This window comes from Hoplias malabaricus, chromosome 13 (genome assembly GCF_029633855.1).
Source record: "Hoplias malabaricus isolate fHopMal1 chromosome 13, fHopMal1.hap1, whole genome shotgun sequence".
Classification (NCBI taxonomy): Eukaryota; Metazoa; Chordata; class Actinopteri; order Characiformes; family Erythrinidae; genus Hoplias; species Hoplias malabaricus.
In genome coordinates, this window is record NC_089812.1 from 15,639,631 (window position 1) to 15,664,028 (window position 24,398).

At 42.2% G+C, this 24,398-nt stretch overlaps 1 protein-coding gene and 1 long non-coding RNA gene across 6 annotated transcripts; one reads left to right on the plus strand and one right to left on the minus strand.

Annotated features, from left to right (window-relative positions):
- LOC136664607 (NXPE family member 3-like) lies at positions 1-24,398 on the plus strand. Of its 5 annotated transcripts, none has more exons than XM_066641887.1 (8): positions 1-45; positions 13,185-13,292; positions 13,854-13,928; positions 15,586-16,080; positions 16,552-16,823; positions 17,616-17,683; positions 18,120-18,326; positions 22,864-24,398. In XM_066641887.1, the coding sequence occupies exons 3-8, from the start codon at positions 13,863-13,865 to the stop codon at positions 23,394-23,396; spliced, it is 1,641 nt and encodes a 546-aa protein (XP_066497984.1). In that variant the 5' UTR covers positions 1-45; positions 13,185-13,292; positions 13,854-13,862; the 3' UTR covers positions 23,397-24,398. The 5 variants fall into 5 exon arrangements, with proteins under 5 accessions (XP_066497984.1, XP_066497985.1, XP_066497986.1 ...); XM_066641888.1 differs by lacking the exon at positions 1-45 and adding an exon at positions 1,366-1,406; XM_066641889.1 differs by lacking the exon at positions 1-45 and adding an exon at positions 10,119-11,841.
- Positions 1,679-22,846, minus strand: LOC136664608 (uncharacterized). The gene is made up of 3 exons (XR_010795168.1): positions 21,366-22,846; positions 18,133-18,247; positions 1,679-3,060 (listed from the first exon to the last, which is right to left on the minus strand). It is a non-coding gene; the product is annotated as an uncharacterized lncRNA (long non-coding RNA).

Sequence of the window (24,398 nt, forward strand, 5' to 3'; positions counted from 1 at the left end):
CAGCACCTCAAACGACCAAGTGAACGGCTGAAGGAACTTAAAAGTGTGAGTATTATTTGGTTCTTTTGAAGCTGTTTAAATGAGAAGACATTGTAAGTGTCCAAGGGCTATACACTATTTGAATGCATTTGGACTTTTTCCATATAATTTCCTAGTTAATGTAGTAATTATTGTAGTAATTCAGATACTACACAGTATCTATTAAAACATTGACTTCGGTGGTTACCAATACTTTGTACTGACATGAATATTGGGCATAACTAAACATGAATAACCATAATATAAAGTACTTTTTTCACCGTATAACACCAGTATAAGGGGGGAGGATATTTAACATAAAAAAACAGCAAAAGCATACTACATTTCCCTCATATTACAGGAATTAGCTCTATATTCCCAGAGATATATATTTATAATGTCTTCATGCGTCAGGTTGTTGTTTTGCTGCTATATATTGTTTAATTTTTATAAAACATTCCTATTTGGCAGCAGAGAGAAATGTCATGTTACAGGGTCATTATTTTAGTAGCTGAGCCCTGTTCCACTTTCTCACTCCTGCTCTAGACATGTTTCATATTTTACTGTAATATTGGGTATTTGTGGGTTCCCGATTGATATAGTTGTTGTTTTATATGGAGCGAAGTGTAGTTTTTTTATTATTATTTAATTTATTGTTGACATCGGTTTAATTGGACATATTTACGTCGTATGAGACATATAGCGTACAAAAGTTTTCCCAAACTTGTGCAGATGCACACATCCATATATAAGTTCCTAAAATACCACCAACAATGAGATGAAGTGGTTATTTTATACAGTACCTCCGGCTGTGTTCTCTAGCCGAGAGACAGAAAAGCGGTGGTCAGGTCATGACACTATAGTATTCCTCCGCGGTTTTCCTGTCACCGTCTTCGCTATCAGACGCTCTATCTAGCTCCAAACCGGAGTTTATTTATCCTCGGAATTCACTCATAGGTTCCCTTCCGAAACCTCCACAGTCCTGTGGAGTCTGTAGAATAAAACTGCAGTGAATTATCGTGGGAACTACATCCCAAATCACTTAACAGCGCACTACACGGTCACACACTGAACACTACCACTAGCAGTACATTCATTAGTGTAATATTGTTAACTAGGACGTCATTTGAAATCAGAGAGCAAAAGTCTTTTTTAATTTACTTATTTTTTCAACGAAGTAATGTATTTGCTAAATTTAATGTATGTTAATATCACAATACTATTCTAAAAAAATGTTTTTTGGGGTTTTTTTGTTTTGAAAGAGGGTGGGTGCACTGAAAAACTTAGCTTATGATTTTATGTTGAATTGATAGGAATTGACATGATTTTCTTTACAAATTCATGCCAAATCAGGTTTATTGGCATGATCACATCACATCACATCACTGGTGAGTAAAGAAACATGTGTAGTAAATTCACAAAATATTAAAAAAAAAAAACATTATGCACACTACGTCTGAAATATGCAGATGTTTATCTTATTATTAAATATGGACATTAGATGTGCAGGTATGAAATCTGAATGTATTGTGCAGGGTGGGTGGTGGGGAAATGACTTCAGGTGAAGTGTTACTGTGCTCTTATTTTCAGTTCCAGTAAATATAGAAAACACTAACATGCAGGGCATACATTGAGGTTGTGGTGACATGAGTTTGTGGTACACTGAGGGAGGAAGCTATATGTCTTACCTGCACATTCCCTTGTTGCAATATCAACTTAAAGGGTACAAAATGTGTGTGTGTGTGTGTGTGTGTGTCTACGTTGCCCTGTGAAGGACTGGCGCCCCCTCCAGGGTGTATTCCCGCCTTGCGCCCAATGATTCCAGGTAGGCTCTGGACCCACCGCGACCCTGAACTGGATAAGCGCTTACAGATAATGAATGAACAACACACACACACAAAAAAAGAAACAGACGCACATGTGAGGGAGAAAGCAAAGAGGTGAAACTATATAATACACTGCATACAATTTCACAAGTCAGCCAGTTTGTCTTTAACAAAAGCAATAGCTTCAGACCATCTCTCAACCGTTGTAGCCTTAGCATGATGTAGCCTAGCAGTGGCTCGCTCCAGTAGAAGTACATCCAAATAATAATGCAAAACAGAGTTTAAACATACCACAGACTCATCGCGAAGTTTTCTTGACCGCGGTACAGGCAGCCATAATTATTTTCTTTTCACAAAAGTTTACATTAATAGTGGAATCATCACCAAGCTGGAGAACAGGGAAAATCTTGACCTAACAAGGAAGATAACAAAGTAACAGCTGTTTTCCAAAGTTGCGCACTCGGAGGACACTGCCAGAAAACATGCATGAATGTGCCAATAGTCCCCAATGAGCATCGGTGGCATAAGTTATTAGAAGACAGATTAATCCGGAATGCATGGTATGGGGTAATATAATATCTGGGCAATGAATGGGCAAATTTATAGTGAATAATTGGTGAGCAAAATACTTGGAGGAAGCAAATATATTACTCCACACCTGGTTCCAATCCAATGCCTCTTCATTTATAGACAAATCATAGCTCCAAACTCTCGCCACACCAAGTTTTTTGTACTGTATATCTTAGGGGTGGCACGGTGGCACAGCAGGTAGTGTCACAGTCACACAGCTCCAGGGGCCTGGAGGTTGTGGGTTAGATTCCTGCTCCGGGTGACTGTCTGTGAGGAGTTGATGTGTTCTCCCCGCGTCCACGTTGGTTTCCTCCCACAGTCCAAAAACACATGTTGGTAGGTGGATTGGCGACTCATAAGTGTCCGTAGGTGTGAGTGTGTGAGTGAATGTGTGTTTGTCTGTGTTGCCCTGTGAAGGACTGGTGCCCCCTCCAGGGTGTATTCCTGCCTTGCACCCAATGATTCCAGGTAGGCTCTGGACCCACCGCGACCCTGAATTGGATAAGCGCTTACAGATAATGAATGAATGTATATCTTAGAAACTAATCCACGAGAAGAGGAACTGAATTTCAAAAGATCCAGAAGTGGATGTGTTTCCAGAGGAGCATCCCAAGGAACCCCATATGCTCTCAGAGCAGCGCGTAGTCTAAGATACAAAAAGTATGAGAAACCAAGTATGGAATAAGATTGTGATATCAGTGAACAAACTTTATGTTTTGATTCAATCTACAGTAATTCTGCACCACACAGTAATACTAAAGTTACAGAATTGTCTGAGAACATAACATTTTTATGTTAAATACACATCATGTGCATGTATAAATTAACTGAAGCTGCTTTGGTATATAAATCTGCACAGAGGCAATAAGCGTAGTCATGGTGTGTGTGTGTGGGGGGGGGGGGGTGAAGTATAATGGACATTATTAATAGTAATAACTCATTCACAGTCTCACCATGCATGTTTTTTATTGTTCTTATGACAGGGAAGTTAAATGTTTATGAAAATAATTGAACTCTATATGAACAGCATGTCATATTTTCTCTTCTAACAGATCATGCCGCATGATACAAACACATTTTGGTTTATGCAAAAACCAGCGTATCCATCATCAAACAAGCCAGCATAACTGCTCTAACCTCATTTCATTTTAGTCAGGGGTGACTAATTAGATTTATTATGTTTATATATAAGATTATTCTTGGACATGGAGACATTGATTTGGCTAAGATCCTAACCACTAACAACCAGTGATGAGAAAGTTGTTTTGAAGCTGCTTTTTATGCCACAAATTGCTCATGATTTAAAATTGCTAGAGAATAGCCAAGCAACTCCTTAAAGGAACATTATGTAGTAGCTGTAATAGAGAGAATACAGCCTCTGTTGAGGCTACGCCGGGTCCTTTCCTGGTTTACTGCACTAAGCAACCTCTGAATCATGGGGCAGGGACTCTCACGAGAAATGGGTAACACTAAACGGCACATAGCTAACAGGATGATTGCCTAGCTACAAGAAGAATCTTGCTCAGTATTCCTGGTACGGACATTTTATGGCCGAGAGAGCAAGGAGGAGAAACAGAGAGCGCCAAACTTCTCACAGACAGTCACCCGGAGCAGGACTCAAACCCACAACCTCCAGGTCCCTGGAGCTGTGTGACTGCGACACTACCTGCTGCACCACTGTGCCGCCCTAGGTTGTGGGTAGGATTCCCGCTCCGGGTGACTGTCTGTGAGGAGTTTGGTGTGTTCTCCCCGTGTCTGTGTGGGTTTCCTCCAGGTGACTGTCTGTGAGGAGTGTGGTGTGTTCTCTCTGTGTCTGCGTGGGTTTCCTCCGGGTGCTCCTATTTCTTCCCACAGTCCAAAAACACATATTGGTAGGTGGATTGGCGACACAAAAGTGTCCGTAGACGGGAGTGAATGTGTGTGTTGCCCTGTGAAGGACTGGCGCCCCCTCCAAGGTGTGTTCCCGCCTTGTGCCCAATGATTCCATGTAGGCTCTGGACCCACCGTGACCCTGAACTGGATAAGCGCTTACAGATAGTGGCTGAATGGATGGAATAAGTGATGTAATCCATGAAAAATAAATTATATGTATTTTTAAAACCTTTATGTTTTTTAATTGTAAAGCAATACACACTTGTCAATCTTTCTTCAAGAAGTTAACAGAAACTTGTCTAATATCAACATAATCATTATACTTCCGCTGTGGAACAGAAGTAATTAGTTCTACCCAGCTGTTCAAACAAAGGAGATGTTGTGCAGAAAGAGTGTCCAATCTGTGGAACTTCTCAAAGTTTTACTACACTTCATTTCATTCATTCATTCATACATTATCTTTAACTGCTTATCCAATTCAGGGTCGCGGTGGGTCCAGAGCCTACCTGGAATCATTGGGCACAAGGCGGGAATACACCCTGGAGGGGGCGCCAGTCCTTCACAGGGCAACACAGACACACACACCTACGGACACTTTTGAGTCGCCAATCCACCTGCAACGTGTGTTTTTGGACTGTGGGAGGAAACCGGAGCACCTGGAGGAAACCCACACGGATGCGGGGAGAACACACCAACTCCTCACAGACAGTCACCCGGAGCAGGAATCGAACCCACAACCTCCAGGCCCCTGGAGCTGTGTGACTGCGACACTACCTGCTGCGCCACCATGCCGTCATTTCAGAAAAAAACAAAAAAATACAAGAATAGCATTGACAACTCTAGCAATTTGCAGAAAAATATTTGACAGTACGACTTATTTCTACCATCCATCCATCCATCCATTATCCACCGCTTATCCGGGTCCGGGTCGCGGGGGAAGCAGTCGGAGCAAAGAAACCCAGACCTCCCTCTCCCCAGCCACCGACGCCAGCTCCTCCGGGGGTATACCGAGGCGTTCCCAGGCCAGTCGAGACATATAGTCTCTCCAGCGTGTTCTTGGTCTGCCCCGGGGCCTCCTCCCCGTTGGACATGCCCGGAACACCTCTCCAGGAAGGCATCCAGGAGGCATCCGAACCAGATGCCCGAACCACCTCAACTGGCTCCTCTCGACGTGGAGGAGCAGCGGCTCCACTCCGAGTCTCTCCCGGATGTCCGAGCTCCTAACCCTGTCTCTAAGGGAGAGTCCAGACATCCTGCGGAGAAAACTCATTTCAGCCGCTTGTACCCGCGATCTCGTTCTTTCAGTCACTACCCAAAGCTCGTGACCATAGGTGAGGGTTGGGACGTAGATTGAACGGTAAATCGAGAGCTTTGCTTTTCTGCTCAGCTCTTTCTTCACCACAACGGACCGGTACAGAGCCCGCATTACTGCTGACGCTGCACCGATCCGCCTGTCAATCTCACACTCCATCTTTCCCTCACTCGTGAACAAGACCCCGAGGTATTTAAACTCCTCCACTTGAGGCAGGATCTCACTTCCAACCTGGAGAGAGCACTCCACCCTTTTCCGACTGAGTACCATGGACTCGGACTTGGAGGTACTGATCCTCATCCCTACCGCTTCACACTCGGCTGCAAACTGGTCCAGCAAGAGCTGGAGGTCCCGGCTCGATGAAGCCAACAAGACCACATCATCTGCAAAAAGCAGACATGGGATCCTGAGACCACCAAACCGGACACCCTCCGCCACTTGGCTACGCCGAGAAATTCTGTCCATAAAAATTGTGCACAGAACCGGTAACAACGGGCAGCCCTGACGGAGTCCAACTCCGACTGGAAACCAGTCGGACTTACTGCCAGCCATACGAACCAGACTCCTGCTCTGTTTGTACAGGGACTGGATAGCTCGTAACAAAGAGCCCAGTACCCCATACTCCCTGAGCACCCCCCACAGAATACCCCGAGGGACACGGTCGAATGCCTTCTCCAGATCCAAAAAACACATGTAGACTGGTTGAGCAAACACCCATGCACCCTCCAGGATCCTAGCGAGGGTAAAGAGCTGGTCCTGTGTTCCACGACCGGGGTGGAATCCGCATTGTTCCTCCTGGATCCGAGGTTCAACTATCAGTCGGACTCTCTTCTCCAGTACCCCCGCATAGACCTTACCGGGGAGGCTGAGGAGTGTGATCCCCCTATAGTTGGAACACACCCTCTGATCCCCCTTTTTAAAAAGGGGAACCACCACCCCAGTCTGCCAGTCCAGAGGCACTGCCCCCGATGTCCACGCGATGTTGCAAAGACGTGTCAACCAGGACAGCCCCACAACATCCAGAGCCTTGAGGAACCCGGGGTGAACCTCATCCACCCCCGGGGCCCTACCGCCAAGGAGTTTCACTACCACCTTGGCCACTTCAGCCCCAGTGATAGACGAGCCCCCCCCCCGGGATCCCCAAGCTCTGCTTCCTCTGCGGAAGACGTGCTGGTGGGATTGAGAAGATCCTCGAAGTATTCCTTCCACCGTCTGGTGACGTCCCCAGTCGAGGTCAACAGTTCCCCACCCCCACCATATACAGTGTTGGTGGAAAACTGCTTTCCCCTCCTGAGTCGCCTGACGGTTTGCCAGAAACTTCTCGGAGCCGACCGAAAGTCGTTTTCCATGTTCTCACCGAACTCCTCCCACACCCGAGTTTTTGCCTCAGCGACTGCCGAGGCTGCGAGCCGCTTGGCTCCTCGGTACCTGTCGGCTGCCTCCGGAGTCCCCTGAGCCAACCAGGCTCGATAGGACTCTTTCTTCAGCTTGACAACCCCCCTCAACCGGGGTGTCCACCACCGAGTGCGGGGATTGCCACCCCGACAGGCACCGACAACCTTGCAGCCACAGCTCCGTTCAGCCGCCTCAACAATGGAGGTCCGGAACATGGCCCACTCGGACTCAATGTCACCGGCCTCCCCTGGGATGCAGTCGAAGCTCTGCTGGATGTGGGAGTTGAAGATCTTTCTGACAGGTTCCTCTGCCAAACGTTCCCAGCAAACCCTCAGCACACGTTTGGGCCTGCCAGGTCTGTCCGGCATCCTCCCCCGCCATCTGATCCAACACACCACAAGGTGGTGATCAGTTGACAGCTCAGCGCCTCTCTTCACCCGAGTGTCCAGAACATATGGCTGCAGGTCAGATGATACGACTATAAAATCGATCATCGAAATGCGGCCTAGGGTGTCCTGATGCCAGGTGTACTTGTGGACACCCTTATGTTCGAACATGGTGTTCGTAATGGACAAACTGTGACGAGCACAGAAATCCAATAACTGAACACCACTCGGGTTCAGATCAGCGGGGCCGTTCCTCCCAATCACGCCCCTCCAGGTCTCACTGTCATTACCCACGTGAGTGTTGAAGTCCCCCAGCAGAACAATGGAGTCCCCAGAATGAGTGTTCTCCAGCACTCCCTCTAGGGTCCCCAAGAAGGCATGGTACTCTGAACTGCTGTTCGGTGCATAAGCACAAACAACAGTCAGAGCCCTTTCCCCAACCCGAAGGCGCAGGGAAATTACCCCCTCGTCCACTGGGGTAAACCCCAACATACAGGCGCTAAGCCGGGGGGCTATGAGTAAGCCCACACCTGCCTTACGCCTCTCACCCTGGGCAACTCCAGAGTGAAAGAGCATCCAGCCCCTCTCGAGGAGATTGGTTCCAGAGCCCATACTGTGTGTCGAGGTGAGCCCAACTATATCTAGTCGGTACCTCTCAACCTCGCGCACCAGCTCAGGCTCTTTTCCCACCAGAGAGGTTACGTTCCATGTTCCAAAAGCCAGTTTCAGTAACCGAGGATCGGAACGCCAGGGCCCCCGACCCCGACCACCACCCGATCCACAATGCACCAGACCCGGATTACTACCTCTCCCACAGGTGGTGGGCCCATGGGAGAGTGGACCCATGTATCCCCTTCGGGCTAAGCCCATAGGTGAAAGTCCGGCCACCAGGCGCTCGCCAAGGAGCCCCTCCCCCAGGCCTGGCTCCAGGGTGAGGCCCCGGTAACCCTGCTCCGGGCAAGGGAGGCTGTGTCCTCATTATTATCTTTTTCATTCGTGTCTTTATGGATCACTCTTTGTCCTGCCCATCACCTAGGACCAATTTGCCTTGGGAGACCCTACCAGGGGCTATTGCCCCCGACAACATAGCTCCTAGGCTCACGCAGGCACGCAAACCCCTCCACCACGTTAAGGTGGTGATCCAAGGAGTATTTCTACCACACTAATATAATAAAATATTAATTGATGCAACCAAATGATATTTCTTGTCTAAAACAATGGAAGTTGATCCCAGCTGATTTGACTTGAGTAAACATACAGTATGACAGTATGATAACTTCAGTCTTACAGATTTAAAGTGTTTTTCATCATCATCAGTGTTCGTCATATATGGGATGATTATCAAAGTCTGAGAAAAGACACAAGGGCTTACAATGGATGAAGTGTGTTGCTCTAAAGCCAGTCTCTCATATCATAATAGAGATAAGCAGGTGTCTTGAAAAGGGGGAACCACTAGCATCATGCTCTCCATGGCTGTGGTGACAGCAGTGAATAGCGAGAGACAGAAACTGTAGTTTTCACTTGGTTGTTTTTTTCTCACTTCTTATTCTTGAAACATTCAATCAATATTCTCTTCTGTTCATTATGTTCAGTTTAATATGGTCTTTGCGTTTTCACATTAACACTGGTCCAGATCTGTGATTGGAAACTCAGAGAAGAAAGTGTCAGCACTCTGCATAGGGATGCAGCACAAGAGGAGAGCAAGATGTATTATCCCATGACTTTGGATTTAGTGAGACTACAAAAACAGACTGGGTTGTTCTATTTCACAGTTTGAGGTTTGGTAGGCTCCAGACCAGGGCTCACAAGTTTTTAAGTTGCTTGGAGTGAGACCATATTTTTTTCTTTCGTGCTGGGGTGGTGGTGTTGGAAGGGTTTTGTTGGGGTTGGGGGGAAGGGGGTGTTGGTGTGGTTTTCTGTTGGCATGTGTGTGTGTGGGGGGGTGCGGTGTTGAACATAATGTACTAGGTCAGGAAACACCAAAAGCAACAACAACTGCTTCTACAATCCTTTATTGTCTCAGTCAAGCTTTTAGCTCTGTAGCAACATTAGGGCATTTTATACAAGCAATTTTTTAAAGCTAATGTGGAGCCAATATAAACAAAAATGGCAGACTTTCTTTTGTCTTTGTGGTGAAAAATATTTTAAAAACTTCATTAGCCTAAAGAGAAGTGGGAAGCTTTTCTTTGAATGAGTAATATTTATATATGCATATCAAACATCCTGGACTCTTTTGTGTTAACAATGTATTTGGAGTTAATAATGATGGGAAGCTTATCTTTGACTGAGTAATATTTATATATGCATATCAAACATCCTGGACTCTTTTGTGTTTACTCTAATGTATTTGGAGTTAATGACGATCACATGAAAGGGCTTTCTGTAATTTGATTCTAACCATAACTAATTGTATGAAAGACATGGAGATTAAGTCTTCATTAGCCATCATTTACTCTTCTTCTTTTTCGTCTTTCAGCTGCTCCCTTCCGGGGTCGTCAGTGGACCAACCATGATCCGCACATGGCATTAGCCATCATTTACTCTAATATTCCTTAATTACATTATGCAACATTTGTTACACTGACATTTTTTTTTAAATGGTTCTGTTTTGTTTCTGACATGTCTTTTAATAGACAGTTACAGTGAGGTGTACAGACAGTGTTTCTGCATCTCACATCGTCCAATAGCATCAATTATTATTGTCCATTCTTTACCCGTTAAGGGAGTCATTACTTATTACAGATCTGTGCTTATTTGGGCCTCCAGGAGCTGAACAGAATGTAAAAACAGGATATTGAATCCTTAAACACTTACAGCATATCACTGAGCACAACACCATGGCAGCTGTGGTTTAAAGGTAGGGGAAATCATGGAGAAACTCATTATTATGTAAACAAACATGCAATAAACCCAGTGGACAACATTGAGGTCAGCAAAATGACTGAGGTAATGTCCATATATGGTAAAATAAACCAGTAGTGTTCAAGTTCAAGTTGAAGTTCAAGTTCAAGAAGTTTATTGTCATTTCAACAGTATACAGTGTTTACAGTACACAGTGCAACAAAATAGCGTTCCTCCAGGACCAAGGTGCCCCATAAAACAATGTGTGTATATGTGTGTGTGCGTGTGTGTGCTCACTGCCACAGCTGGCTTAAAGGTGGAGGCTCAGTTTCCCCTGGTGTATTTTCAACCCTACTTCTTGTTCTTCTTTCTTTCTATCCTAAGCTGTTAACACATCTGTGTCCTGTGTATGAACCTGGTGATGCAGGAAAGGCCACGAAACAGCAAAGAAATAAGTGCAAAGGTGCTCCTGTTTCCTCCCACAGTCCAAAAACACACATTGATAGGTGGATTGGCGACTCAAAACGTGTCCGTATATGTGACTGAGTGTGTGTGTTGCCCTGTGAAGGACTGGCGCCCCCTCTAGGGTGTGTTCCTGCCTTGTGCTCAATGACTCCAGGTAGGCTCTGAACCCACACTTGTTGGTAAACACCAGGCAACCATTAATTAATAGCAATATTAATACTTTCTCATTATCTGTGAGCAGTTGTAAGGATTCAAGTGTGAAATGGACACAGAGTGAAGCAAGACAGTTTATTTTCAGGGCTAGACCAGAAGTAAATATCTGGAGAACAACCAATAGTCGAAAAAACAAGTAAACACACAGGCATAGAACCCAGAGGGCAAATCCAAAAACAAAGTCAACAATACAAAGTCCAAGTCCGATAACATGAATACATCCAATCACAAACCACTTAGAAAGGCTCTACGGGAGGGCAACAAATTGCAAAGGGTAAAAACAAACAAACAGTATAAATAGTCTAAAAACAGGTGATTCATATTAGTATTCAGTTGACTGCGACCATCCTTGAGACTCTGATTGGCTACTATGTAAGAATCATGTAGCATATGACTCCCAGGATTTAGAATTGGAGTTCACATTCCTAGAAGTAGATATTTATCTGATAGTAGTAATGTAGTAGAAGCAGAAGTATTGTAGCAAGAGATACATAAATGGAATAGAATAAGACAAGATGTATGTAAGAACATGAAAGCAGCCTGATTAAAAACAACAGAGTGTAAACGGAGTAATTTCATTCTAATAATTCATTCTATTTCTGTAAACATCACAGAATCTCAAAATATGTTCCCTATGTCAATATATCAAAGGTTTAGTCCTCCAGGATAACAAAGTGTATTAAAATCCTGCTTTGGTTTATAGTGGAAGGAAATGCCCAGATGAAGCGTCAGTCTTTGGGGATGGTGTTTCTTTCTTTGAGTTGCAGAAAGAGTAACTTGTGCAGTCTCCAGGAGTCAGAAGACCCTCATCAGAAGCTGAGTTCAGTGTACCTTCAGCCAAGCATCAGGACTGAGGATTTGAATCTGAAAGAATGTGCTTCCTTAGGGTGACCAGATCTCAGATGGTGAAAAAGAGGACACGTCTCCACCCCTCACTGCTGTTGTATGCTTAGCTGAACCTATGTGTGCTTTTAGGTCCTTTACACCTTCATTTGCTACACAAAATATGGGAATTTCTTTTTTAATTCATCCGAGAACTTACATTTACATTTTGGCATAGCTGCTCGAGATGAGGGTAGATACATGAGCTTTGCCTGACGTAAACAAGGACTACTGACGTGCAGACTGACCAATTAAATGTTTACAAACAAGGTTATCGACCAATAACGGTAGCTCTACAGTCAAACCGTCAAATCAGAAAATTTTAGGCTACTTCACCACTTCCCCTTCTCACTCAAGCGAACCAAACGGAGTAGGGGAGGGCGGGACTAGTTTGTGAACGAAACGCTTCTCGAAGTTCTATGTAAGCTCAAGAACACAAAATCCCGGACGTTTCTGAAATTCCGCCCGGACATTTAAGTCTAAAAAAGAGGACATGTCCGGGTAAAAGAGGACGTCTGGTCACCCTACGCTTCCTAAAACTCAACACACTTAATGTTGTTGTTGTTGTTAGAGGGCCAAAGCTTTGTAAGAAAATGTTGTAATAATGATGGGGTGTAGGAGTAAGGGATGGAGGTATATGCAGGAGATTTTATTAACAAGAAACAAAAGGTAACTAGACAAAGGGAAGCTAAACAAGAGGGCAAAACACAGAAACTAAGGAAATAAACAAAAGGGCTAAATACAGAGGCTAAGGAGCTAAACACAAAGGACTAGGCTAAATTATAAACAGAGCTAAACACTAAATATAAAACAAGGCTCAATGCTAAACACTAAACACATCTAAACACTAAACAAGGAATCTAAACATGAGAGCTCAACACCAACACCAACACACAATGACTCACAGACAAGAAACTCTGACAAGGACTATATAAAGACAACACTGTGGAACGGATGTTAAAACTGTAGTGTGGAGGGTACGGATGAAGAAATGTGGGTTCACTCAGCAAGGAGCAGGCAGGACTCAAAATAACTCTTTCCGTGAGAATTTATTCAACCGTAGCACACGTGATGACGTCACAATAAGAGAGGTACCCGAAAAGAAATGTTAAGAAAAGAAATGAAAAGAAAAGAAAATAAAAAGAGCGCGTGTCCTCTACCTTCACCTGGCTACTGCAGCCAAATCCCCCTCCTTTTAGGAACTTAGCCCCACCCCTCTCTTAATTGGACTAACCCAACTCTGGCAAAGGGGTAAGAAAGTTGCTCCCAGGAAGATATTTATTCCCTTCAATATAACCATTAACAGATATCCCCCGCACATCTCATTCCAGCTTCACTGGTAAGTGTTTATCTATGTACATAGTTTGTTAATAGTTTTACTTATTTGCTTTTTCCCTTTCACAGGTTCCTGAATCCAGCTCTTCCCTCCCCCTCTCTATACCTCACCGTGGGCCCTTCCGCTAGCACAAAGAGAGACAAGAAGTTCACTGCCATTCCCCTAGGAAACACAAGGTAAGTAATAATACCAATATACATTCCTTAATGTATATTCCATTCTTGGTGATGGGTCCAATTCACTGATCTCATCACACACACCAACAAGAAACACCTGGTTTCTTGGTACTAATTAAGACACATGACACTAGAAACACAAGGGAATGGTATCACATGACCAGGGAACAAGCAGGAAGCATACACAAGACAGGGGGAAACAGTCACATGACAAGAGGAGCACAAACAAGGAACAAAAACAGAACACAAAACTAAGCACGTTACAAATGTGGGCAATGTGAGTCTCTGTTAGGAGTCTTGTCCATGGACTGTTATTTTTATCGCATGAGTTTCTAAAAGTGTTATCCATTGTGCTGTTCCACCAGTGTGTTCTCACTTCCTGATAATTTGCACTGTCACATGAAAAAGTATATAAAGAAAAAGTCACATAAAGTATATATTATTTAGGATCACTCCTAATCTACTACACTGTATCTCTTCAATGCTTTTGAAATTATTTTTGCTGATTATTATTATAACTCTGAATAATAAAGTGTTGTAATAATGTGTCCTCTCCAACAGCTCTGGAAAATGTACAAATTGCAATGCAAAGTTATCATCGGTATTGTGAGCATTCTCTTCTGCTGCTATTTTTGGGTAAGTACTAAACCCAAAGTAAAGTACTAAAGTCACTGTCACAATATGATGTCGTAATGATACAGTGAAGTACTAGGCAAATCTAATAAACTGGTACTGAGTATAACTGTGATTAATTAATTTTTTTTCCACCTTTATTCCACTCTAAAGAGCAACATCCATCCATCCATCCATTATCTGTAACCGCTTATCCAATTTAGGGTCGCGGGGGGTCCAGAGCCTACCTGGAATCATCGGGCGCAAGGCGGGAATACACCCTGGAGGGGACGCCAGTCCTTCACAGGGCAACACAGACACACACACATTCACTCACACACTCACGGACACTTTCGAGTCGCCAATCCACCTGCAACGTGTGTTTTTGGACTGTGGGAGGAAACCAGAGCACCCGAAGGAAACCCATGCGGACACGGGGAGAACACACCAACTCCTCACAGAGGGTCACCCGGAGCTGGAATCGAACCCACAACCTCCAGGCCCCTGGAGCTGTGTGACTGCGACACTACCTGCTGCGCCACCGTGCCGCCCTAAAGAGCAACAATATGATTTAAAAGTTAATGTTTATAACGTATGTTAATATTTACTGAAAAACAATAGTTCTTCTACCACACTACACACTTAAAAATGATGGGGTTCTTTATTTAAGACAGTGGCTCTATATAGGAGCCTGAACGCTTGAAGAAGCATTTATTATGATTAAAGGTTTCTTTGCATCCATCAGACTGATAGAGAATTTGCTTTACAGCACCTTTTAAAAAAGCTTGACATTGTAACAATATTCGAACCCTTTTTGGTGTCATATAGAACCCTTCTCTGAAAGGTGCTATATAGGGTCATCAATAGCACATTCTCCATCAGTCTGAAGAACCACTTCAGGATGCAAAGAATATTTTAATAATGAAAGAGTTTCTTCAAGTGTTCAGGATTCTAGAACCATTTCTTTAACAAAGAACCCTTGTAGAACCATCAGCTTTAAGTGTGTATGTAGCTTTTAGTGTTAGGCAATGTAAAAAAATATATCATCTTAGATTTATATCTTCCTCTAGTTATGTCTGTCTCTTGTCTACTGACGACAAAGACAATCTTCAAAGACAACTCAGCCAGTCAGACTGCAGTACTGAATCTTTTTTTTTTCACTCTTTATAGTCATTTTTCCTATTATTCTGTAAAAGCATAACATGTGATAGCTTATTTTGTATAAAACGTGAATGTGCCCTTCTCTATAGCTCTCTGTACTGTGTAATTCTGACATCAGAAATCCACAAGGAGGTTCAAGCAGCTTGAATGAACATGGCACTTTCCCATAATACCTCAGCCCAACCCATTTCCCACATCCCATTTCTGGCAAAATACTTGGGAGTTCACATTAGCTGACAAATTGCAGGATAAAACAGCCTCACATTGAATAGAAACAGTGTTTCTCACTGGAATTCAGGCAGCCGGAATATTGTGTTTTGCCTTTAATAATGTTCACAACAAAAATCCTTCTAATCTCCTGAGTATTATGTTGGGTGTTTTTCATTGGGTGTGGTGCAGTATCTTGTGTAGTAGCACCTGGCTCAGTTCTTGGCTGATAGAGATCTTTCAATGTTACCTTATGCCTCCATGTCATGTATAACCACATTAAACAGCATGCTCTGTTCATCTTCTGTTGCAGCCACGACTGCTTGGGACTAAAATGAACAATGCTTGCAACCCAGACACTACATTTTCCAGACTGATGAACAGCAACGACAAAAACCTGTCTACTCCTACACCTACTTCCCAGTTTCCCAACATCTTCATCTCAGCTGAAGAACTCCAGTCTATAGAAAAGGCACTGAGGTGGCAGGCCCCTCCAACTGCTGTGACTTCAGTCAATCAGGCGACAAGCCCTTACAAGAGTTCATACACTTTGCAGAACCCTCAGGAAAACTACAGTGTGGGGGACGTTATCACCGTGCTCATAACAGCGAGAGATGGTCAGGGGAATCTAAAAACCCATGGTGGAGATTTCTTCCAAACAAGACTGTTTAATGATGAGCTGAAAGCCAGTGTGTTCGGAGAGGTGGTCGACCATGGTAATGGCACCTACACTGCTATCTTCAAACTGCTGTGGGCAGGTCAAGCTAAAGTCGCAGTACGGATGATACACTCCAGTGAGAGTGTAGAGGTGTGTGGTCTGGTGCTCCTCCAACCATTTGTAGAAATACATTTCTTGATTAAAATATAGTTTATGTATTTATTTAAAATGTAATGTTTTTTGCTGTTGTTTTTGATATAAGCTGGTTCCTGATTGAATGCAACACATTTCAATTAAATACACTCCATTATCTTTCTTTTTAACAACATTTAACATCATTTGGGGATGGAAGAAAATACTTTTTGTCATTTTTGTACTACCACTGAGCGTTCAATAAAAGCCTTTGCTGAAAAAGACGTTGTCTGGATGGCAGCTTGCCGCTCCGAAACTGGAATATATATTTCAGCATTAACAGTGCCTTCACAGATGTTACAATTACTTATGCCATCTGCAATAATACACCCCCACACGATCACAGACACTGTGTTTATATGGATGCTGCTTTTATGAATGAACTTGAATTGTTGCTGATTTCAGCTGTTTTTGTAACTGTAATTGCAGGTGATACTTAAGCACAGGGAACAGGAACCAGACAAGGTGTATTTCGTGGGTGTGTTCAAAGGGAATGGTCAGCAGGAGAAGATGGTCTGTAATGTCCAAAGGAGTGTGAGGTTGCTAACGTCTCCATGCTGCTGCGAATACAAGAATCCCATTACTGGAGAATTGTGGCTTTGCCGTAAACCCCAAAACCTGCCATGTTCAGCCTGGGTGGACCACGATATGGGAGGGTACCAGGCTCAGCTGACCGCACTGGAGTCCAATCTGTTACATAGGTAACCACAACCACAATTTATGGGATCACCACACTTTTATATACACCTAGGTCTTTTACTTTGTAGCAAATAAACCAATCAGAGACAAGCCACATTGTAGCTGAACATTCTTGCTGATATCTCACTGCTCTGTAAGAAACACAGACTCCTTGTTTGTTGGGGATTTTCTAAAATCAAGGCTTATTGCATTGAGTTTTGTGTCCTGATGCTCTGATATATTCCTTGCTCTACCCATATGTTCCCTTTAATAATAACCTTCCCATGTTGTTTGTTTGCAGCAAATTCTACACACAACTAACTAGGAAACCCTTCTTTTTACCATGCTGTGTGTTGTTCAGCCTTCTTGAAGAAATGTCATAACTATTTCCATTCTTTCAACAGAAAACACTGTGGTTGAGGCCATGTCTTGTTTCAGTTTGTCACATACAACTGCTAATGTCTTTTAGTTCTTCAATCAGGGCGCCATATTAGGGGGTGATTTTAGGATGATTCATTCATTCATTCATTATCTGCAACCGCTTATCCAATTCAGGGTCGCGGTGGGTCCAGAGCCTACCTGGAATCATTGTGCGCAAGGCGGGGAATACACCCTGGAGGGGGCGCCAGTCCTTCACAGGGCTAGGATGATTCTAAATATTTTATTCATTATTAAACTATTAAACTTATGTGTAGGTGGATTGGTGACTCAAAAGTGTCCGTAGGTGTGAATGCCAGTGAATACTATTCCTCAACAATTTATATCTATAATAACTCATTATACCAAAATTTTCTCTGCCCTTCTTCTGTCCTCAGCAACTTCAGTAATGTTTATTTACCTGGAGCTATTACAGTGTTGGTGTCTCCTCGTGACCTGGCCTTAGGTGAGTGAGTCCCTACCATTTTAGTGTAATTTTGAAATACAATTATTCGCTACAGAAAAGTGATTGGTACACATTATATTACTTCAGATATTTGATAGGAAACCAACAGAGATTGGTCACTAAAGAGTATACTACTGAATGTTAAATACATTGCCACAGGAAAAAAAATGTCATAATAATAAAACAAGGATTTAATAGTAAATGATAAAATGAGACATGCTGTATGAAGCTGTCCTTGGCCAGTAGTTCAAGACCCCTGTTTTAGAGCATAATTTTTATTTGAAGAAGCCCAAATATATGCTTTTATCTGTATCTACCCTTAGATACACGCTTAGGAATTAGTGTAAAATGTGAACATGGCCAAAGAAAGAAACGTTACACTCACTGTCCTACTTTAAACATGCACATGTATGTGTATGTGTGTGTGTGTATGTAGGTACGAATCTAACCTGTGTCCCAGGACTGCACACACCCTCACCAGCTGGTTTCTATCTGAATGATAGGTGGACGTCGTTGATGTGCAATGTCCAGCCATTCCGCTCAGCACAGCAGATTGCAGCATGTCTGAAAGACAAACAGATTCTGATGATGGGGGACTCCACACTAAGACAGTGGTATGAGTACCTGTTAGAAACTGTCCCGAGTACGTTTCATGCACACACACAAACACATGTTCATTTTAATAATTACTATTTTATGCATTTTTTGCTATTTTATGACACATATGTGTTACCCCTGGTCATTCATTCAAATAATCAGCCAGTCATTTGCCTGCAGTGAATACAGGAAATAAATTCAAACACGAGAAAGTGTTCAGTTAATGTTTTATGAAAAATGTGACTGTTACTTCTGCTCGAAAAGGTTCAGAAGCTTCCAAATTCATGAAATTCTAAACACAATAGTGAGATCACACACATATCCACTGAGCAGTTGACCTTTTTGCTGTTAGAAGTCAGAGGAGAATGGCTAGACTTCTTCAAATTCCGGAAAGGGCTACAGTACTTTATATAACCCATCTCTCTGAGCACACCTTATATTGAATCATGAGGTGGATGGGCTACAACAGCAGAAACTTTATCAAGTTACACACTGGTCAGCCAAGGGTGAGAATCCACTGCTAAAGTCAGCTAAACTGGACAACTAAAAATACAATATGAATCTAATATTTTAATTAATCAAGTATCTGCTGTACAGGGAATTTTTTTTTTGGAGGTCTCGACATGTATGGAAGCCTGTTTCTGCCACATAAAATAACACAAAAAAGGGACCCATTGTTATTTTTCATTAATATGCAATTTGCCTTCTCAATGTTTTGAGATACTAAGTATATAACTGTATTGTGATATTGTGATACTATCTCATTAGTTTAAGATAATATGTCAAAATATTGAGATTGGATCTCATTATTTTGAAATACTAATTAAATATATTGAGATTCTATACTATCTCTGTATATTGACTTATTATCTAAAATAATGAGATACTGTCTCAAAATAATGAGATACTGTCTCAAAATAATGAGATACTATCTCAATATATTGACGTAATATCTGAAAATAATGAGTTAGTATCTCAAAATATTGACTTAGTATCTCAAAATAATGAGTTACCATCTCAATATATTGACTTAGTATCTGAAAATAATGACCTAGCATCTCAATATATTGACTTAGTATCTCAAAATAATGAGTTAGTATCTCAATATATTGACTTAGTATCTCAAAATATTGAGATAGCAACTTGCATATTAATGAAAAATAAAAATTGGTGCCTTTTTTTAAAATAATTTATGTGGCGGAAACTGGCTTCCATAAAAATGAAATAGTATAAAAAGAAGTACAAATTAAACATAAAATTCAGGACAGTAATGAGCAGCAATTAAAAAATGTGTAAATGAGGATAAGTACAGGACAACTATAAATATTAGTGTAAGTATTTGGTAGATTATTTCTTTGTTGTAACAATGCTTCTTGGCTATCTTATACCACTGGAAAGTAACAGACTGCATGCAGCCAATCTCTGGTCTCATCGAGCTGCCATGACTGCCCTTCACCGTCAGGACTGTTTGTGCCAGCAATACGTGCACCGGAACCTGAACATGGAATGTTATGTTCAGCTATGAGTCCAGATTCTGCCTACGGTAGTTGGATCAAAGTGTCAAAGTGTCAAAGAATCAAAGTGTGGAGAAGATGCGGAGAATGCAATGCTGATTGCTGCACAGATGGTGGAGGCAGTGTGATGGTGTGGGGTAGCATCTCCCTCACTGGAAAAAACGAGGCTTATCATCATTGGAGGCAATCTCAATGCAGAGAGATATGAAGATGAAATTCTGCAACCAGTGGCAATCCCATATCTCCACAGTGTGGGACCGAACTCTATCCTCCAAGATGAGAACACTCGCCCCCACAAAGCGGGGTTTGTCAGAGACTACCTCCAGAATTCAGGAGTGAAGAGGATTGAATGGCCCATCAGTGTCCTGACCTCAACCCCATTGAATACTTGTGGGTTCAGCTTGGGCGAGCTGTTAGTGCCAGAGTGACCCACACAACCACGATGGCTGACTTGAAACGAATGCTGGGTAAAGAATGGGAAGCCATCCCACAGCAGTGTGTGACCAGCATTAGCCAATACGTATTGTTTCTTCAAATTTCAATCATTCAGTCCACCACCAAACACCAAACGAGTCAATGGCAGAATAAGCTGTTTGGCATTGGTAGAGAGGATTTGGCAATTTTTTCATGGGTGCAACCCACATAGCTCTACTCCTCATCCCACAAATGCATGTTCCTTACAAATGTGGCGCCATTTAAAACGGAAATCTCTATTGCCAAGAAGCATTGTTACAACAAAGAAATAATCTACGAAACACAAATTTCCTTACTTTTTGTGCTAAGTTTAGATGTAATATTATATTATACGAGAGTGTGTGTGTGTGTGTGTGTGTAAAATGCATGTGCAGCAGATCAAGGAAGGAAGATGAGAGCTAAATATGAAATAGTTTTTTGTTTGGTGGGATGTTAGAGGGATCCTTGTTTATGAGGTCGAAGGCCTGAGGGAAGAAGCTATGGAGTTAATCACTATTCAGAGACTTCAGAGCTTTCAGTCTGAACAAAGGGTTGCTGGTTTGTGAGGAGTCTGCCATTATCATCCCTGCCCAAGATGAGCAAAATGTTTTGAGGAAGAGGGGCAGACAGTCAATTATTTTTTCTGCACAACACACTGATTGTTGCAGCTTACGCTTGGTGTGTGAAGATGCAGAAATTAAGATGCTACTGAGAAACAGCTACAAGCTGCATTCCAAAGCATAGGCTGCAGCCGAGAAATGCATCCAGTCTCGGCCACAGCCTTGGGTTTGGAATGCAGCCTGTGGCTGTTTCACCTAAAAGAAAGTTGTTCAAATATTCTTCATGGCCCTCAGTTAACCACAATTCTCTGTGCATGTACGGCAGCAAGGAGAAAATAAACAAGACACGATGAAAAATAGAGCTTCAAAAGTGTAAAACATTTGTCTCTATACTGTAATATATTTATTTTTAATCCCAGTTGAAATTTAAATGTTTAAAGTTGACCTTTGAGTGTTTAAGCTGACGCACTACAGATATGTCAGTTGTAATAAAATTTAAAATAACATGTTTTTTTGCAGGAAAATATTACTAAGCAAACATAGTTTTATTTAACTTACAGTCATGTCAGTGCCTTGAGGCAGATGAGAACTTTCTGGTGATGTCACAATCCAGCCTCCTTTGTTTGACCTGGACTATATCACTGAAACAGAACTGTTATACATTTGTTTCTGACAGTGTAGTATGGGTGTAATCTTGTTTTCTTGGTACACAATATATATATATTACACTATACATAATATTAAATATACCAGTACAATTTTCAAGTACATGAGAAATGTTATGGAACTCTATTATGATGAGTATTTGTCTAGCAAGCAATGTGCCTTTCTCAAAGCATAATATAGCATTCAGTTCAGTGTATTTTAAAAGTCTTTGCCACTCACCAGATTTAGATCAAATAGAGTACCTTTGGGATTTGGTGGAACTGGGTAGTCACAACATGAATGTACTGCTAAAATAGCAACAGAAGTCCATACCATGGTGAATACGGGCTGGTCTGAGAGCAAAGTGAGGGTTCTGGTTGGTATAATTAATAGCTTGGCTTTTGTCTGAGTACACACTGACACAAAAACAGTGATTCAGTGCACCAGTCTCAACAACTATAATTCCAGTTGAAACCACAATCTGAGTGGTACACAGTTTATGGTATTACTGGATTCAACTTTTTCAAGGCACACCCATTGCAGTCTAAAGCAGATTAGCTGTTTTAACCTCTAAATTTCAGTATAAATTAACCTCATTGATAGTAAATAATTTAGCAAATTAAAGTACAAAACTGAAAAATACGTCTCAATAATAATAAATAATAAGGCTGCAGCAGGGTATGATAGTGCTGCAGGTAGTGTCGCTGCCACACAATCTCTCTTTGGGGCTCCATCTGTGAAGAATGTGGTGTGTTCTCCCTGTGTCTGTATTGGTTTCCACAATGTGTCAAATCATCCACAGATGTGAGTTTGCGTGACTGGGGCTTAGTCCTTTTTTTTTTTTTTTAAATCATTCTTAAATCATAGTTGGCTGTAAACAAATTACATTTGTTCTGCTTCAAAGGCAGCCCTGTTTTCAGAACTATTGTGAGTAGTGATTTTGCACACTCCGCATGCGTTTTCACCACATTTGTTTGGTTGACTTATTTCTCCACTCTTGTTTTTGCTATTTTTCCTTGGTTCTTTTATCTCTCAGCGCTCATTCTCACATTTCTTGCACATTCACTTATTTCTCAACTTGTGCTTTTGCCTATTTGCTCAGTCCTTTTATTTCTCTGTTTTAATTGTCGCTGTTTTTGCTTGGTCCACTGAGCTTCCTATGACCAGATCTTTATCCCAGAGCTGCATGGACTAAAGCAGAGCTAAGGCCAAGTAACTCCTCTCACTCATTCTGACTCAGTAACTTACAGCAACATGGAAACATGACACACTTAGATTAGGACATGCTGAAAGGTATACATTAAAGAGCCAGAGCGTTGAGAGGAGGTGGTTTAAAATGACTCCTACACAGTGTAATCAGAGCACCCTCATATCTCACGTATCATCAAAATTTCTCTCTGTCTTCCTGTAGCACTAAAGCCACTCAACCTGTTCACTTCGTCCAAGTCTGGGCCTTTTGAGGCAGTGGAGATTGAGAACAACATTCGGATGGTGTGGAGAGCTCACGGTCTTCCATTACGTACCTCCCTGACCCCCAAGGCGGACCTGCATTACATCGCCAATGAGCTGGACACTCTGGCTGGGGGTCCTCATTCAGTGGTGGTCTTCACCATCTGGGCTCATTTCACCACCTACCCGCTTACCACATACCTGAAGAGGCTCTCTGGAATCCGCAGCTCCATCCTCGCCCTCCTACAGAGGGCGCCACAGACCCTGGTGCTGATTAAATCTGCCAACACAGGATACAAAGACGTATATGGCAGCGATTGGTTGTCATGGCAACTGGACTGCGCCATGAGGAAAATGTTTGAGGAGCTGCCGGTTGTTATTGTTGACGTGTGGCAAATGACCTCATGTCACTATTCACCGGACGACATTCACCCACCTCGAGTAGTGATCCAGAACGAGGTGGACATTTTCCTCTCATTTGTGTGTCCACGATGACACACACACACACGTTGTTAGAGACACGGTGTTAGTTGATGTCCTGAAGATGATAAAATTATTCCAAATAAAATCAAAAGCAACAAAATTCAGATGCATAATTTCAGTGCAAAATAAAATCAGTGGTACAAATTCAAATGTGGTAGATATTATTTCAAAGTCTGATGAGACAGATTTGCTTCCATATTTTTTACCTTAAAATTACAGCTTTAAATATATTGTGATGGTTCAATGAGCTGTAATAGGGAGAAAAGAGATTGTCATTGTTACTGTGTGTTCAGCACTACAAAAACAGCACTATAAAACTCTTAGAGGAGAGCAAGAAACCCCCTGGCTACATTGCACAGACTGAATGTATAAATCTCATGCTGTATCAACAAATACCAGAAGCACACCATGAACCAATCAGATAATAGTACTGAATAAACAGAATCTGAACAGAGACTTTTACTACAGTCCATGAAAATCAAAGTCATATCTTAAAATACATTATGAACTCCCTTGGAACACATGTTTGCTAATTTTGGGTGGTAAAAGTAAATGTGCCTTTGCTGTTTGGCTTAAAATGCAGATAATTTGTCTTCCATCTTCAAGACAGCTGTCTTTCTCACCTGCAATGGCAAACTTATCTGTGCAAGTTAAAGCCCGTTTTTACTAGTCTGAAACCAGAGGTGGCTGTTTTTCTAAAAAGGCAGCTGATCTCTTTCATTAAACCTCAAAAAATTTCCCCTTCAATTGCCACTTAACCTCAGAGTGTATCAGAAAGTGTCTGTTATCTACTTTCAATCTGTGTAAAGCTGTTCAAACAAAGACAAGTTAAGGGCCTGTGTTTGATGTGATTAATAAATTTGATAATGGCTTTTTTTTCTTTTTTCATTTTTGGATAGCTTATCAAAACTATTCAAACGTGCTAGATATTTCTTTGGGGAGTCGTGGGGCATCTCAGGTGGCACATCTTTGATTATGTCACACTACAGAACCGTTCCTTGTCCCCGACGCTCA

Bases quoted from the DNA above. Each gene is read 5' to 3' on its own strand.
- LOC136664607 (XM_066641887.1), top strand. From the start codon at position 13,863: ATGTACAAATTGCAATGCAAAGTTATCATCGGTATTGTGAGCATTCTC. The intron at 16,081-16,551 runs GTGTGTGGTCTG...CTGTAATTGCAG, and splicing joins ACTCCAGTGAGAGTGTAGAG to GTGATACTTAAGCACAGGGA. The intron at 16,824-17,615 runs GTAACCACAACC...TTCTGTCCTCAG, and splicing joins GAGTCCAATCTGTTACATAG to CAACTTCAGTAATGTTTATT.